Source organism: Anarhichas minor, unplaced genomic scaffold (genome assembly GCF_050575085.1).
Source record: "Anarhichas minor isolate MPS153535 unplaced genomic scaffold, ASM5057508v1 ptg000046l, whole genome shotgun sequence".
NCBI classification, from domain to species: domain Eukaryota; kingdom Metazoa; phylum Chordata; class Actinopteri; order Perciformes; family Anarhichadidae; genus Anarhichas; species Anarhichas minor.
Window position 1 is genome coordinate 578568 of NW_027466492.1, and position 17220 is coordinate 595787.

Sequence of the window (17220 nt, forward strand, 5' to 3'; positions counted from 1 at the left end):
TGTACTTACTGTTGTACTACCTGTTTACACCTGTGTGTACATATATGTATTACTTCTCATTAAGCATTAATTTGCTACATTCCTGTTTACATTACAGTTCATTCTCTCTTTTGATACATTTACAATTACCTGTTTACCACAGATACAATTTTATTTTACATTTTCCACGTTATATTTCATCTCTATTTTTTAACTTCTGCACTACTTCATGTCTTATATTCTCATTTTTACCTACATGTTTTTTTCTTATTATTATACATATTTGTTTGAGCATTCCAGGAATTAAATTGCCAAAGACTGCTTCTCTGTAATTGCAGTGCATCGGACAATAAATAACATGAAACTTGGTGGTCTCAACATTTTGTAATAATTGTACTTCGGATAATGTTCTCATTATTTCCAGTGATGCTTTAGCGGTGCAGTATTCAAACAATTCAACTAATATTCACGTTAATATTCACTCTAATATTCACTCCAATAACACAAATTAGCACAGTGCACCTCAGTCTCACAATAAATTCGGTACCCGTCTTGTGAAATGGTGTAGTTACAGTAATGTTTTTATGGCATGCCAGGGAAGGGGAACTTTGGAGAAACAATTTTAGGTTGAGCAAATGTGTAATAGTAAGTTCCACCTGATGCGATGGTAAACATAGAGATGTATCCTGGAGGCCAAGGCAGGGCTCTGTTCAGGCATCTGTAGAATATAAAGTGCGGCTGTCTGGTCAGCACTCACGTAAAATAGCTTTTCTTAGTCTTTTTGAAAATAGCTGTGGAAATGTTCGTAGAAGACTACACTGAGGGGAAATTAACCCATTCATAAGCCCTGTCAGCTTGTTGAACTGCCGGTGTGTGATAAAGGTAAAACCAAATATAGAACAATAGTTACTGGTTTAAAGTTACGTTGCTTACTGGCCGATGCATATTTTATTTTATATTACACTGCGATGAAATATTTGAGTTGCTATTTTTAATAGTTAAATGAGAATTACACACAAATATAAACTTAAAAACTAACATGACGATGAAGAAATGTCTGATATAAAATTGAATGGAAAGTACTACAACAAACAAATCGAGAAATTACATAAATTATTTCATAAAAATGCGAGAAAACGGTGAAAACACATCTATTGTTTCGGTCAGGCGACGTCATCATTCAGCGCCCATTCAGCGGGACTGCCGTTGCATTTGAAACAACCGCATCTGTAGCTGCACTGAAAACGGCTCTTTTGCACCGTTATCCCCGTCTTTAGAGTGATCCAAAATGATCGATATGTTCGAGAAGGAGGACCCGGTCATCAGCGAGGAGGAGGCGGCACAGTACGACCGCCAGATCCGCTTGTGGGGGCTGGATGCCCAGAAGAGGTCAGTTAGCTCACTTAGCTCGACAGGCTAATCGGTGCAGCGGAAGGTTTGAGGTGTTGCACTCCTGCTCGGTTCTGACCAAACGTTGCGGACATCGGGGACCTAGTACTTATTTGAGTAGGCAGTGGGGGGAGTATTCATTATCGATACTTGTATAGGTCCGCATCTTTGCATTGTCCATCAGAAAGAAATAGTCCCATTTCAAGTTAAAGTCCTCAATTAATTACGTAACTAAGTTGTAATACCTCACTCTAAAAATACTCCACTGCAAGTAAAAGTGTTGCAATGAAAATTAGTAATATGTAAAAGTACATCAGTATAATCAGGAAAATGTACCTAAATGATTGAAAGTATAGCCAAAGCAGAAACATGTCATTCATGCATTATTGTAAAATCAGTTACTTTTGGGTATTTTGATTTAGAACGAAACGTCATATTTTTCATCATAAGTTTTGTGGGCAAAAATCTTAATTTGTAAAGTAACTAAAGCTGACAGATAATTGCAGAGCAGTTAAAAGTACAATATTTCCCTCAGAGATGTAGTGGCATAGAAGTATAAAGTGGCATGAAAAGAAAAGTACAAGTATTCAAGCACTGTACTTCAGTACAGTGCTTGAATACTTGTACTTAGTGACATTCCACCACTGTTGTCCATACACATAGTTGTCCTGTAATAACAGCCTGGATATCAGTTTCAAATGTCCTAATGCCTTATCATTGTCTGATACCAGACAGAACTACAGTTCGTTACCCTCCGTCTCCATCTTCACTCTGACTCAGTCTGAGCGTAGGGAGTTAAGAGAGAGAGAACGAGCCTATGATGTCGGGCCATATTGAGAGGGCATGCCATATATGTAAAATGATTTGTTGTGTAAAATGATTTGCGGATTTAAAGGTCTGGACCCAGGCAAGCTTTAACATACACGCTACTTATTTATAACATGTATGTACACAGGACTCTGGAACATTAGGTAATGTGGAGAGAACAGTACTTGTAATGCTCCGACAAACCCTTAAATCAGACTTAAATTTCAGTCGAAGATTGTTTGTTCATAAACTCTGATCATATTGTTATATATTCTTATAATAGTAGTTCATCTTGGTTTACCGGTATGTTGTTGATGAAGTTGTCTCTCCGCATTTATTTAAGCATCTCTAGTGCAACGTTTCTTTTTTTTTAACAAGACATGCAGTTCAAATAGTGCAGGTCATTCAACAAATTTGTTACAAACCCGTAGCGCACAAAATCTAAATTTTCATCATCATGATATGCTCTGCATGTTTTTTTTAAAATTATTTTTATACAGATTACGAGGGTCACGGGTGCTCCTGGCTGGTCTAGGTGGTCTGGGGGCTGAAGTGGCCAAGAACTTAATCCTGGCTGGAGTTAAAGGACTCACTTTGCTGGATCATGAAAAGGTACCCATGCTCACACATACTCATCAGAGGTCACTGTCGCCTACACAGTTGACTTGGGCTTTAGTTTAAATGTAGAAATCTTTGTTTTCAGATATCAACTAAACATCTGTACGATATAGTCATAGCCCGTAGAAATAATGGAAGAGTAAATGGCCAGTCTTCGTTGTGCTGTATGTGCACTGTATGTCCACTAGATGGGGCCGGTGGCAAAGTAATGATTTTTACTTTCAGTAAAGAAACAAACCAGCTAGTTTGAGTTGTTTGTTGTGGTAACATTACAATAACAGCTTAATTCTGGCTTCATATCACGTTTTGAGGTGAACATTTATTCCACAGCATGCATGTATTTGCTCTGTGAACCTGTGTAATCTTTGAAAAATATACATATTTTCAAATAATGGAAATGTAGAATTTCCAATGGAGGAAAATGTCCCCCTGAATGCACAATGTAAAAAATCATCCAGCACAATCCTCACCCTGCTATGCCCCCCCCCCCCCCCCCCCCCCGTGGCCCACCAGGTGACGGAGGAGTCGTGTCGAGCTCAGTTCCTGGTTCCGGTGACAGCTCGGGGTCAGAATCGAGCCCTGGCCTCTCTGGAGCGAGGGCAGAACCTCAACCCCATGGTGGAGGTCCGCGCAGACCCAGACCGAGTCGAAGACAAGCCGGACGACTTCTTCCTGAAATATGATGCGGTGAGTGGAAATGAGTTATTAAATTAGACTGAAAGACGTCTCTATTCGACGTATAAATGGGGTTTTTGTTTTTGTCATTTAAATTTGTATTCATTTAAATATATTAACATTATACAGAGATACAAAAAATAGGTTTATCAGACAGTAAAGTACAAAAAATAGATAATAAAAGAACAAGAGAAAAAAATAATATTATAATAATAACTTATGGGATATTTTAAAACTAAAATATATGATTTGACTTAAAAGTACTTCAAACTAATTTGAGCACCCAGTCTGTCCACTAGATGTCGCTCGTCGCCCACATCGTGCACCAGGAGCTCTGCTCCTTGTTCTGCTCTAACACCTGTCTGGTTCTCATAGAGCGGTGCTGAGCTTTATTCTTCAGGCAGAACCGTAATGGACACTTTTTTTGTCTTGATTCAAATGTATGTCTTACCGCTGGCTTGTGATACGATTAGCCTGTTAATTATGTAATGCTGACAGCTGCTTTTTTTTAGAGAGCTGGTGTTTTGCCTTATATGGTCCTGTAGGGTTCACAGCAGTGGGTGGAGGATGAGCTTTCTCGGTTGGCTATTTAAAAAATCTCCCCACTCATGTGATACTTTGCCCAAAAAGTCCAACCCGGAAGACAAACACGGGCACCTTTGTGCAGCAGCTTGATGAAATCTGATCTAAATAACCAAATGTCATTTATGATGGTGAATTTGTATGATTATTGTTTTTACAACGTTGGCTCTGAAACTGAGATGAAACAATGACTATGAGGCCTTTCATTTATTTTCACATCCACACTGGATGAGCAGTAAAGTAAGTGTGAAGTGCAGCGCTGCCACTGTCCTGCTGCACCGTGTAGAAGAACAGCTGTTAGACTTTATTCATCTCCACAGCGCCGTACATGTCAGACAACAATACACAGCACACCATGGCCGACAACAGCGGCCACACACACTTCATATGAATGTGTGCATGCTTAAACATTGTTAAAGAAACTCTCCATGTCGGGAAGAAATAAGGTTTTATTGTGTCATAACTCAACCTGCAGCAGGAATTTAATTCCCGCTGGGCGTTCGCGCATTAAACTGTAACAAATAATTATGATTATGCTGTTGTAGTTAAGCCAGCAGATGGGTTTAGAGTGAGCAGCAGTAAATGGATTTCAATAAATTAATTTCCACAGGCAGCTCTACACACAGGCTGGATCTCAGTTTTGAAGGCAACTATGCATCTGAACACCATCAGTGGAATAACGGAGCTCCTTTTTTTTTTTTACCCTCCTGTTGTGTCGGAATTGTCGGCGGTCTTCCTCCCTCTGGGGGTGCTGAGTGAGGGTCGGGGGAGGGAGGGAGGGAGGAAGACTGAGGAAGATAGCGGCGAGACATACAGTAGTGAAGTGAGGACGGGATGAGATGGATGTTAGGAGGACAGAAGGAGGGAGGATGAGAGGATAGGAGAGAGAAGAGGCAGGACAAATTAAAAAAGCTTGAGATAAAAATGGAAAACGGAAGGGGTGAGGGGGGGGGGTCTGTATGTGGCTCAGCGGGAAGATGGAGGGTGATTAAAGTGGAGCGGTTGGACTGCGGTCACAGTTTTCATATGAGAGGCCTAATTACTGAGGGAGGACATACAATAGGAAAAAAACACACGCCGTCCATCTGGGTACTTGCAGAGTACAGCTGACTCACTAGCACGAACAGAAAATACTACAATAAACCATGACAGGCTATGTGTGTGTATGTGTGTATATATATCTATATATATATATATATCTATATATATATATATATATATATAGATATATATATATCTATATATATATATATATATATATAGATATATATATATATATATATATATATATATATATATATATATATATATATATATATATATATATATATATATATATATATATATATATATATATATATATATATATATATATATATATATATATAGATATATATATATATATATATATATATAGATATATATATATATATATAGATTATAAATAACTAATCAGCTTAACAAGGGCTGCATCACAGACAGATTCCAATTTGCATATATTTAATAATTGTCATTGGCGCATTGAAGTCACCTTTTTCCAAAAAACAAAGAAAAAAACAAGTCCTCATGTGAAACAACCAGTATTGATCAAATGTGACTGTGTCAGCGTTTAGGACTGCAGAGTAGATTCTCATGAAGGAAGCAGGTTGTTTTTGCTTTTGTCATTAAAAAAATGGAGATTCCAGCGTTCCTGTTTTCCTTCCATGTCTTTCTGATGCTCTGACCACTTGCGTGCACTGCGGTCAAATATTTGTACGCAAGTCATTTATAGGGAAAAAGGTGGAGGTTAACGGCTGATGTTGTGCATCCACCAGGCTGTGAAAGTAGTCCTTCTAACGTTGTTGCACTTTGTGAAAGAAAGATAAAAGTGTGACATTTAGTTTTTACTTGACAGATAGAATGTGTTTTCAGCCCCTCGTATATGTTCTAGATGTTGACGTCCTCCTGTAAATACTGGGAGCACTGGTCCTTGCCCCGGTCTGCTTGCTGCCATGTGGGACTCTTATCAGTGGGCTGAGGGTGTTTGGGGCGTGCTGGACTGGGCGAGCAGGATAAGGTGGACCCAGCCCAGCGGTCAGTTGTTTACATTCAGACACCAGCCCACCCTGGTTTCACGGTGGAACACCGTGTTCTCTTTAGCCTCCTTTGGTGGTTTGTTGAGGGAGGCCGGCTATCAACACATGCTGCCGTGGCTGCTGCAGTAGGTGTGTCTCACTCGGTTTGGCAGCCGGTCAGCCGTTGTTCATAATTTGTCGTTTCCAAGAATTGAGCAGGCTGAAACCTATTTGTTTGTTTAGATGTCTGTCTGTCCCTCAGGGATTCAAAGCAAGACAACAATTACCGTTTGATATTTTTTTGTTATTGCAAGCGTTTTTTCTGTGTCGCGTTAATGAAAATGGAAATGAGCAAATAACGGCACAAAAACAAAGCGTGGTAGAGGAGGAGGAGGAGGAGGAGAAGATGCCCGACGGACCAAACGCAGCGGGAGTTCAGTTTCATGCGTTCAAATTTGTAGAGATTAAAGGTGCTGAAAGGTGGAGGAAATGCAAATTCTTGAAATGTAAACAGTACTTGTTGACAGGAAGGGTCTCATACAACGGTCCATCTCTCCACGAATAGTGTAGCATTTAAATATTTGCAGATAGAAGATTTTTTGTTGCGCTCAATTTTCCTTTCTTTATATGCAAACATGTTATTCGCTTTACTAGGATGGAGCTATTTGTTTCACAGTTCACTCTCGCCTTGGATTAAATCCTCTATTGACGTTTTATTGTAGTTGTCGGGACACAGAAAGTTAGAAGCAAAGTCACAGACGCTGCAAATATAGCTTCATTTACAGATTAACGGTGACGGAGAAAAGGCTGTATTCACTCATGAAATATGGTTTGTACTGTAGTGTACTCAGAAGCACTTTGGCATTAATTGATCAGGCAACCATTTGACCCCGTGTTTGTTCTTTTCCTCCCTCAGGTGTGTCTGACAGGCTGCTCCAGAGACCTGATGGTGCGGGTCGACCAGCTCTGTTCTAAGCACAACATCAAGGTCTTCTGTGGGGACGTCTATGGTTACTACGGCTACATGTTCTGCAACCTCGGAAAAGAGCACAAATACGTCGAGTAAGTGCGGCCGACAATAATTCGAAGTGAGGGAGCGGCTGCCTGCGGGATAAGTGCCTTGCTCCAGAGCACTGCAGTAGAGATTATTTTTAGCGATATTAATAAGTGTTTTCAGACAGCAGAACATTGTATTGCCATGCATCTCTTCCATATAAGCAAACGTAATAAGACACAAGATGAGCACAGAGAAGAGAAAACATTCACCGCTGCTCTGAAACTGAACTCTTTGTTCCTGATTTGAACCACCGTGAAATGACAGGATGTGGTCTGTAACACTGTGACACTCTGCAGGTCAAAGCCACAGGACAATACCGCCGTTGTATTGGTTCACACACAGGCCTTTATGGAGACAAATTAACTGTCAACCAGATTCCAAAAACATTTTTGACCCCTTCCATGTTCACACAAATATCACATATCACACTGAGCCGATTAAAAGAAACCAAGTAGAAAGACGAGCAGCTCTTACCACGGAAAGAACCTCTAAAGTACAAGGACGGGATTTAAACTACAGGAGGACCAGCGGGTCTGCTGGAAAACAGGAGGTAATAGTTGTAATTAGTACTGGTGTGGGAATTAGAAATGACTCACATTAAGCATTAACACCACTGAGGAGAGCATATTAACGGCTGTTATAACAGTCAGTGAATTGTGTCACTTAACTGTAACTGAGATTTTCAACATTGAAGCTCCAGTGTATTACCATTGTGCGACAACTACAAATCCCAGAAAGCATCTTGTCTCCTATCAATATGTCACCTAGCTCTACTCGGCAGTGTTAGCGGTGCACACTTGTACTCTCTGCTCTGCCATCTGGACGCATCCATGCTGACGGTTGACATTACATAACTAAACTTTGCCTTTGATACGTTTTTAATACACGCATATTCCCTATCGAAGTGGTGTTCAAATGGGATCTTAGTTTGGTGAAAGTTAGGTTTAAAATTTACTTTAAAAATATAATTTCAATATTTCCTGATGGAATTAATTAAATGTTTTAATTGTAATTACTAACTAACCGGTTTCATGGCGTTATTTGACAAGTTGAACTGTAATTATTTGATTGTAGGTCAAATTATATTACGCTGCAGCTAGAATGAGTGAAGTAGTTGTTTGTGTGTTTGTGAATGAACAGACTTTATCTAATGTGAGACTGACTCTCTCTCTCTTTTTAGGGAGAAACCGAAACTGGTCAAACCGACTGGAAACTCTAACGACGGTCCAGAGGCGAAGAAGGCCAAAGTCGACCCCAACGAGACCACCATGGTGAAAAAGGTCAATGAGAGCATCTTCAAACACATTAAACCAACTAATGTGTTTGTTTTTTATTCTTCCAGCCAAACTGATATAAAGAACTGTCCCATATGAAGATGATTTCCATCTATTCGGCTCAAAGGAACAACTGTTTGAGTGGTGAAGAAAATGACTTTCTTTAGGTGGAACACATTAAGAAAATTACACAAAATAGGAAAAAAACATGATTATTTGTGAAGTGTGATTGTCTTATTTCCTCTCCCTATCCTTATCTATACAAATGAGCACCAGACTGTCATTATATTTGTCCTAAGATAAGCAACGCATTAATTAATACATCTCCTATTGACGTTACTTTTTTTGTATTCTCTAAACCAATCAGACGGCCAGTTTCTGCACTCTGAAGGAAGCTCTGGAGGTCGACTGGACAACTGAGAAGGCCAAAGCCGGGATGAAGAAAACACCAGTGGACTACTTCATGCTTCACGGTACTTAAAGCCTCATTTCATAAAGTCAACGGTTTAGTGGAAACAGGTTCTAAATTGTCAAGTTAGCATTTTCTGCGATTCGTGTCATTTCGAATTCAAAACCTTTTGTTGTTTTTTTCTTTGTCAGAAATCAATTTTCAGATGTTTAGGATACTGTGAGCTCTGGAAACTGCTGATGGGTGTTTGCATTTTAAGCAATTAATCAACTAAAGGAAAATAAAGTCAGTACAAACTAATAATTAATGAAAATTATTAGTAGTTACAACCCCAGAAAGATTTTAAATTGAAGCTAAGCTCTTTAGAGGGGATATTTTTGAATTGGAGGCAGCTCTACCTTTACATTTTACCATTTCATTCTATTAAATGACAAATATTTAAGCGTTTTCTAAGAATTTTAGACTTTGTAAAGACTTTGTTGAGGGATTCCCATTTGTTGTGAAACTGTGCATTTTAGTTTCATTGTGAGATTGTTATTTTTATGATTTAAAAGGGACAACAAGCGGTGGGGCCCACGAGAGGTCTTGTGACATCTCTGCGTAGGAGGCAGGACACAAACAGAATTTCCATACAGAGAATTGATCAAATATAACAAAGAATCCCGAAAGGTCTAAAAATGAATAGAAATTTGAAACTGAAAATGCGTAGGGACCCCGCAGTGAGACTGAAACGCCTACCGTGAACATGCAAAGTCACTGGTTCCAAAAATCAAGTCCATAAAGTTAGTTAAATGTCGATCGGGGGACAAGGGCGAACGGTTAAAATGTCAAACCCAAACATGTCGTGGTTTAAAATGTTCAGGAACCATCAGACCCAAAGGAACTCTTTGACCCTTTAAGTAAATCTGAAATGTTCCTTCCTGTTTTTCAGGTTATTTACGGTATCTGATGACCTTCTCTTTAAGAGTTGTTATTGTCCCTCTTGTCACCTGGCCCTGCAACATCCCCACACACTGCATGCTAGTTTCCATCACAGGCTGTCCATGGCCAGTCATGTGCACTGAGCGTAGAGCAGAGAACAGCCCGACATCTACACCGCATGACGACACGCACACACCGGCAGGAAGTAACCAGAAAATGGGTATTGGGTGCACAGTTGAATGTTGAACATTCACACTTGAACATGAACAATTCTGTTAGACTTTGACAGGATGCATAGGTCTCAAATACTAAATGCACGTTGAAAGTGCATTATATGAGATTGGGAGCATTCCTATTGCATCTCAACATGGCAGCGCCTGAGCCGGCTGCTCGTCGCTAACGGTGCTAACGGTACAAACTATCGCACAAGTGCTAACAGAGCTAACGGTGTTTACCTGAGGGGGAACCGGCAGCTCTGATAACAACACACACACAGAGGGAGAGCGACCTCATTCTCTGCTCAGGTAGACTTTACTCTTTTTGCAATAAGTAAGAAAACAAAACGACTACATTGTTAGTCACAAAGATCGTTACGCATTTGATAAAAGTTGTTAAAGGATGTCAGTTTGAATAAAAACACGACTATAGATAACCTGTACCCTGAAAGCATCATTTAGGAAACGGGTATGATGGGAATTTATAGAAAGTCGTAACATCTGTCCAAATATTTCATGTTTTCTTTATGTAAATGTCTTGAAAACTTAGTTCTTCAGACGATGACACTCTAGCACTCTACAACATCTCCATATGTAAGGACAGAGGCAATAAGACGCTATGATATATTGGCATAATGTTACACAAACTTCAGTTATAGAAAATAAAATATCAGCCTTCATCACTGACGCACCTGAAGCAAATTTGAAGTTTAAAATCATATCAGACAACAACAATGACAACGTGAAACAATACCAGCCAGCTGCAGATGTGCAGTATGTCACTCGTGGTGTTAGCACTTGTACTTTAAGTTTAGGATCTGAATGCTTCTTGGCCGGTGCGTTTCGGGTGTGTGACAGCCGTCGTGACATTCAGTCTAATACAGCAACTGCCCTCTCTGAAGAGAAGCCTCTGGAACGGTAGCCCCGCCCCTGTCTTCAGCCTGCTCTCTGAGTGGAAACAGTTGTTGTTTTATTCAGTGAGCGTCACACAGGAGGCAGTGTTATTATTCCTCCGCTGTTTCTATAATTGGAGCTAGCCTTTTTTTTTTGTTTTGGGCGACCGATGAGGAAGTGGCTCTTCCTCTGTTACAACTGCTTCCTGTCTGACTAGGAACAGTCGGGTGATCTGAAGCGCGGCTCTGTGTGTGTGGGTGTGTTTGCTTTTTATCATTAGTATCTCTGATCTACTTAAAACCCCTTTTTTTTTTTTTTATAAAGTGCAAGAGAGAAGATGACTTAAATATTTGGACAAAGCAGAAACAGAAGATTTTTATTATCACAATATATACAAATACAGAATAATATAAGTCCTACTCAAAAGCACTTCTGCCAAATACACTCTCTACACACTCTTTGTACAGATTTTGCGTTGATACACGGAAAAAAAATATCCGTTTGACGCAAAGAGCCATCTCCCTCGACTTTAATCTGAAGACTGTTGCGTATCACGACTACATGTGTAGGTTTTACAGATGCTATCGTTGTTCCATCCAAGTGCACATTATTATATTCTGTTATGAAATTCTGTTTGATTTCCTGCCTGGCGCAAACCTGAGCGTGATGCCATTTGTGCCAGTCTCTTAACTTTTTTTTTTTGCCAACGCCAGTTTCACTGATTTTAAAGAGCAGAGCCGAGGTGCAAAAAACGCTGGTGGAAATGGCCGTGGGAGGACTTGACTTCCTCCTGCGGTTTAAGTTAATGGATGAACAGGAAATACGGGGGCGAAGTGTTGATGTGTGGCACAGTTGGAGCTGGTGTCGGTTATTTGAAATTTTGCTCATGACCAAAATAATGTGCACGCTTCTGATTGTTCATTTCTCAATCAGTCATGCAGCCGACTCTTAGACACAGGAAAGAGTTTTGTTTTTTCCCCCCTCACCCTAATATTTTCCTCACTGAACATGTGTAGGTGTACGTGTGCGTCTTGGCAGTCTGTGTGTTCGCACTCTTTGAATTTGTTGCGGGGGAACGTGGGGCCCTAATCGGATGAAGCGGTTCACTGCGCAACCGCACTCAGATCTTATCTCGTTTCAGAGATAAGATGTTGTCGTTCCGTGAGATGATAATTCACTGTGGAAGTCCCTTGAAAGCGTGATGAAATTATGAATGGCAAAAGGTGCAATAGATTATATGGAAACAAATTTGTTTCCAGCCTCTTAACCGTCTCCGTTCTGTTCACCTTCCTCCCGTCTCCGCAGTTCTGTTGAAGTTTCGCACCGACAAAGGCCGCGCCCCCGACCCGCAGTCCTACCCAGAGGACAGTCGGCTCCTGAGACAGATCCGGGATGACGTCCTGGAGGCCTTGGCAGTGAGCGCTGACCTCCTGAATGATGACTTCATCAGGTATAAAACGCGTCCTCGCGCGTCCTCTGACTTTAGTTTTAGACAAGTGACACGTTGAATGGATAATTAGCTCAGATAGGGAATGGAGGCTGTAGGCAGCAGGATCCAGCAACACTTAGCCACCCACAGCACCCTGCATATGTCCTGTTGGAAGTGTCCTTGAGTTTTAATATGAAACAAACAAATATATACATTCCTATTTTAACCAAGAAATATGTGCAGATCCCTTGTAGATTCGGTTACATGCTGGAAATGCATCCAGAGAAATGCCATTGAGACAAGATTAAGTCTATTTTTTAAACATATTTTCACCAAATTGCCCTTTCACCAACAATAACGTGTAATAGCTGTGTACTCATTACTTATGTTTGCAGGCCCAAATTCCACTTTTACAAATTCATGTTTCAGATTTCTATGAAATTATGTATTTCAGTGTATTGCAATGCAAGAAAATCTGGACTGATCGATCAATTACTGCACTTTCACATCCACACAGAAACAGCACGTCTGTGTTATTGTTTCCACAAAGTCTGTGGCCTTAATCGCTTTCAAACTGGGTTTTGGAGACTGAATAACTTCCACATTACACACAGACTGTATATAAGAAGTGGACGTAGTCACCGTTTACTGAGGGAATAAATCAAGAGAGAAGTAGAGTCATTTTCTCATAGACTTCTATACAACCTGACTTCTTTTTATAACCAGAGGAGTCGCCCCCTGCTGGTCAGTAGAGAGAATACAAGTTTTAAGACATTTCCGCATCGGCTTCACTCGGCAGATCCGCCCGACATTAACCCAGTTTGTCTACATCTGTGGGAGGGGATTATTATTGATTATAAAGACGTTTTGGTTGGCTCACTAGCAGGGCTCCAGATGGAGATATTTTTTGTTTGTCATCAACGTCACACTTTTTTTTTGTCCTCAGCTACTGCTTCTCTGAGATGTCTCCGGTGTGCGCCGTCGTGGGAGGAGTTCTGGGACAGGAAGTTGTCAAGGTGAGCATGTAAACATTAAAAGGAGCCTCGTAGCTCCGGGAAACGATCTGCAGAGGTTAACGTTATCGATGCCGTCTCACGATATTCACTCCGCCGCGGTGAATGATGGCAAAACTGGTGTGTGAGGGGGTCGGTCAGCTGACAGGTGGCCGCTCAGCTGGTTATCTGGGTCGGCCTCAGAGAGACTCTTCTCTGTGCAGAAGAAGGATCGTCACTGTGACCACAGCCAGACTCCGTGTGACGCTCCTGGCAGAAGCCCCTCAAAAAGGGGGATTGATTTATAAAGTCCTCGAGCTGAACAACGTAAAACGCTCATTGTTGTTTCATAGTAATAATAGTAGACTATGTTCCTTTCATACACGTGGGTTCGTACAAAGTCTGGAAAATGTTTTCACGGTTGTGAATGTGCTTGAACTGGAACGTACTCCTCGAAAAAACTCTTGATTTTCAACATAATGTGGCGTTTCATTTTCATACACGATCACGCACCAGAAATCTTTCGATATTCCAAATGAAACGATAACGTCGTCATGTTTCCTTGTTGTCTCACCGGAGCCAGCTCAGCATTACATAATCAGGAGAAAAACATACCATCATTTATACATGAACAGCTGGTAAAGTGCTGTGGGTATTTAAAAAATTAAAAACATTTTTCACACTTGCATTTATAGTAAGAATTTAGATGTGATGATAAAGGCTTCGAGAGTCTGAACGTTGTGTTTAGGGAGGTTGAAAGTGCTTAAATTTGACTCTTTAAAAAGCAGTTTGAACCCTGAACGTACACAAACATTGTTCTCTTAGATCTCTGCAAATGCGCTGTGACAGTGTGTGGCAGAGATATTGAACAATAAGCTTTATTGTCAAAGATCACAATCGAAGTAAACATTTTGAACTTCAAAATTCAACATACGACAAGATCTCGAGGAACATTAGAAGTCCTCGAATGTGCCTGTTTGAATTTGGGGACTTGAGATGTATTTTATTTTATAGTCCTTAAATCAGATTTTGTGTAACTTCATTAGTCTCCTCTGATGGGATTCACAGACTCAGTATTGTAACTGAGGGGTTATATGTGTGTGTGTGTCTGTCTGTCTGTCTATTTAGCCTGGCCATATATCTTGTGGCCTCATGACTGGTTACTTGATTACTATGTACACTACCGTTCAGAAGTTTGTTATATCGATGTTTTTCTTCTTAACTTCAATAATGACTATTTTAACGGTGATAAAAGCAGCTTAATCCAGACACCAAATGCTTTATTTACATCTGAAATAGTCTTTAAGAGTGAAATGATTCAGACTTCATGTAGTTGATGTCCCCACAGTGTTACATGACGGGGAGGATACCGTTGAATTGGATGTTGAATTTGTTTTCCAGGCCAGAAAAGCATCAGTGATCCAAAATAATGAGTTGAACTGGGCTCTAAATATTGAGTCACAGTTGATTTAAAACTTTTGAACTGCCAACTTCCCTGGAAATAAATATAAAGATGTATAAATGAATATATACAGTACAGATAAAAACATAACAATAACGACATTATTAGTGCATCCTGTAGCCAGCGTTGTTATTTATTATTAATCAACGTAGTGTTTTAGAGTTATGAAGATGCATCCAGACGGATCACTTCCATGAGTTCTTAAATGGAAGAGATCTCGAGTAACGCATGAATCCTCTAAATGTGCCTCTTTGAATTCAGTGACTTTGCTTTTGTTGAATTTCAGCTAAAAAAAGGACTCGAGATCATTTATTGAAAAGATTTTGATGTGTAACTTCAAATGGGATTCACAGACGCGGTCACTGAGTCGTTAGGATTCATGCCTCAGATAAAAACAGTATCGTGTGCGTGTGTGTGTGTGTGTGTGTGTGTGTGTGTGTGTGTGTGTGTGTGTGTGTGTGTGTGTGTGTGTGTGTGTGTGTGTGTGTGTGTGTGTGTGTGTGTGTGTGTGTGTGTGTGTGTGTGTGTGTGTGTGTGTGTGTGTGTGTGTGTGTGTGTAAACGGAGAGAGAGAGAGAGATTGGGCTGTTTCTTCGGTGCATGACCTGAATAAGATTCCACTGAGCTAATTAGAAACCATCTCTTTCTGAGCTGCGTGCACGGTGAGCTGAGGTAACAGGAGTTCAGGTCAGGGTAAGTGTGTGTGTGTGTGTGTGTGTGTATTAGAGGGAGGGGACTGACTGCATTGTATTGGCACAAGGCCAACCTGCCGTCTCTAGGATGATGGCGGTGATGATGAAACCCACTGCAACTGGCCGACTGATGTCTCGCCGGGTGAATCTGAGTGATTTCACTGAGCTCGCCTCACCGACAGAACTTCTTAAAGCGTGACGGACACGCGTGTGTGTGTGTCTGCGTGTGTCTGCGTGTGTCTGCGTGTGTCTGCAGGCTCTAACAAAACTAGAAAACTGGCATTAAATAGATTCTTTCTGGTCGTGCTGGCTGGTACGTTGATTCTTAGTTCACAAAGTGAACAGTTACCTGCCAAAGTATTGTGTGGCGGTCGGAGTGATTACTTATGTACTATGTACACTACCGTTCAGTCAAGTTTGTAATCAGCTGTTTTTTCAGACACCAAATGTTTTATTTGCATTTGAAATAGTTTTGAAGAGTTGCCTGTTGATATTCCAGCTTGTCCTAAACACTTGACACTGAAACAGGAAGCTGCTCCTGCTCCTGACTGAACTGTTGTTCAGAGTTTTGATCTCCATGGAATTAAAAGCATGAAATACCATTCAGACATAAAGATGTGTCCCCTCAGACACCTGACTGGAGAAAATGAATGTGTGTGCTGAAGTGTTTTCTCTCTCTCTCTGTCTCTCCCTTCAGGCTCTCTCCCAAAGAGACCCTCCTCACCGGAACTTCTTCTTCTTCGATGGTCGTAAAGGCAACGGCGTGGTCGACTACTTTGGCCCCAACTAAACAGTTTTATACACAAATTCATGTCCAGCAAATGTCTTTTCCTTAGTTTGTTCTGTCAGATAATTTATATCAGTTCTTGCACCACTATTCATAAAGTTAACCTGTTGTTGTTCCAACCTTTTGGCATTTGGTCTTTGTTTTTTTTTTACATTTGCTAATAAAACCTTGTTAAGTGAAATGATTCTGCCTCAGGTTTCTGGATTTATTAAACAATAACAATCATGTTGTTTTATTCTTTTAATTTGGAAAATAAGATTAGAGATTTTTTTTCCACTTATTTTAAAATCGTGACACTCTTGTGTCATGTAAATTAGTACAAACTAATGTTGTGCAAGGAAATCTGTGTAAATCAATATTCATTTTCCATTTGATGCAAAAGGTGCAGTCATGAAACACGGTGGCCTTGAATTATGCAATGTTAGAAATTAAAAAATCTGAAGGTTACATGATGCTTAGTGTATGACCATATTTGGTAATAACCTCTCACCGCCCCAGCGTGTGACTCACCAAACCAAACATGGCTGCCTCAGTGACAAATAAGGCAGCAACAACAAGCAAGCATTGCAGGGGGGAAAACCAGACCCGTGGTCCCGTGTCTGACCGTGGTTGAACCTGTTTATCCGGCCGGGCCTGGGGAACCTGAACCGCAGAGATGTGTCTTACTGTAGATGGAAATAATGACGCTTATTTTGATGCAGTTTAACTCCTGCAAGGGTCGACTGCTGTGTTTTCAACAGCAGGTACCACGAGGTCGCTGAGTCATTCTGCTGTTTAAAAAAAATAAAAATGTAAGTTTACAGTTAAAAATAGTTCAACAGGAAAGTGTCATCTTATGTAAAATACTTTTTTTGCATTGTCAAGTCGGTTAATTCAGAAATAGTTTTCTAGACAAAACAAATCAGTGATACATTACAATAACACAATAAAATGAGAGGGAGAGGTGTATGAGGGCCACTTATTGAAGGTTGTTGCCTCTTCAGAT

At 40.4% G+C, this 17220-nt stretch overlaps 1 protein-coding gene across 1 annotated transcript; it reads left to right on the top strand.

The window, feature by feature from the left end:
* The first annotated feature begins 1206 nt into the window (after positions 1-1206).
* sae1 (SUMO1 activating enzyme subunit 1) lies at positions 1207-16419 on the top strand. Its single transcript, XM_076112045.1, has 9 exons — positions 1207-1368; positions 2676-2787; positions 3307-3480; positions 7021-7166; positions 8342-8441; positions 8803-8908; positions 12180-12324; positions 13250-13319; positions 16146-16419. The coding sequence occupies exons 1-9, from the start codon at positions 1268-1270 to the stop codon at positions 16236-16238; spliced, it is 1047 nt and encodes a 348-aa protein (XP_075968160.1). The 5' UTR covers positions 1207-1267; the 3' UTR covers positions 16239-16419.
* The last annotated feature ends 801 nt before the right edge of the window (positions 16420-17220 follow it).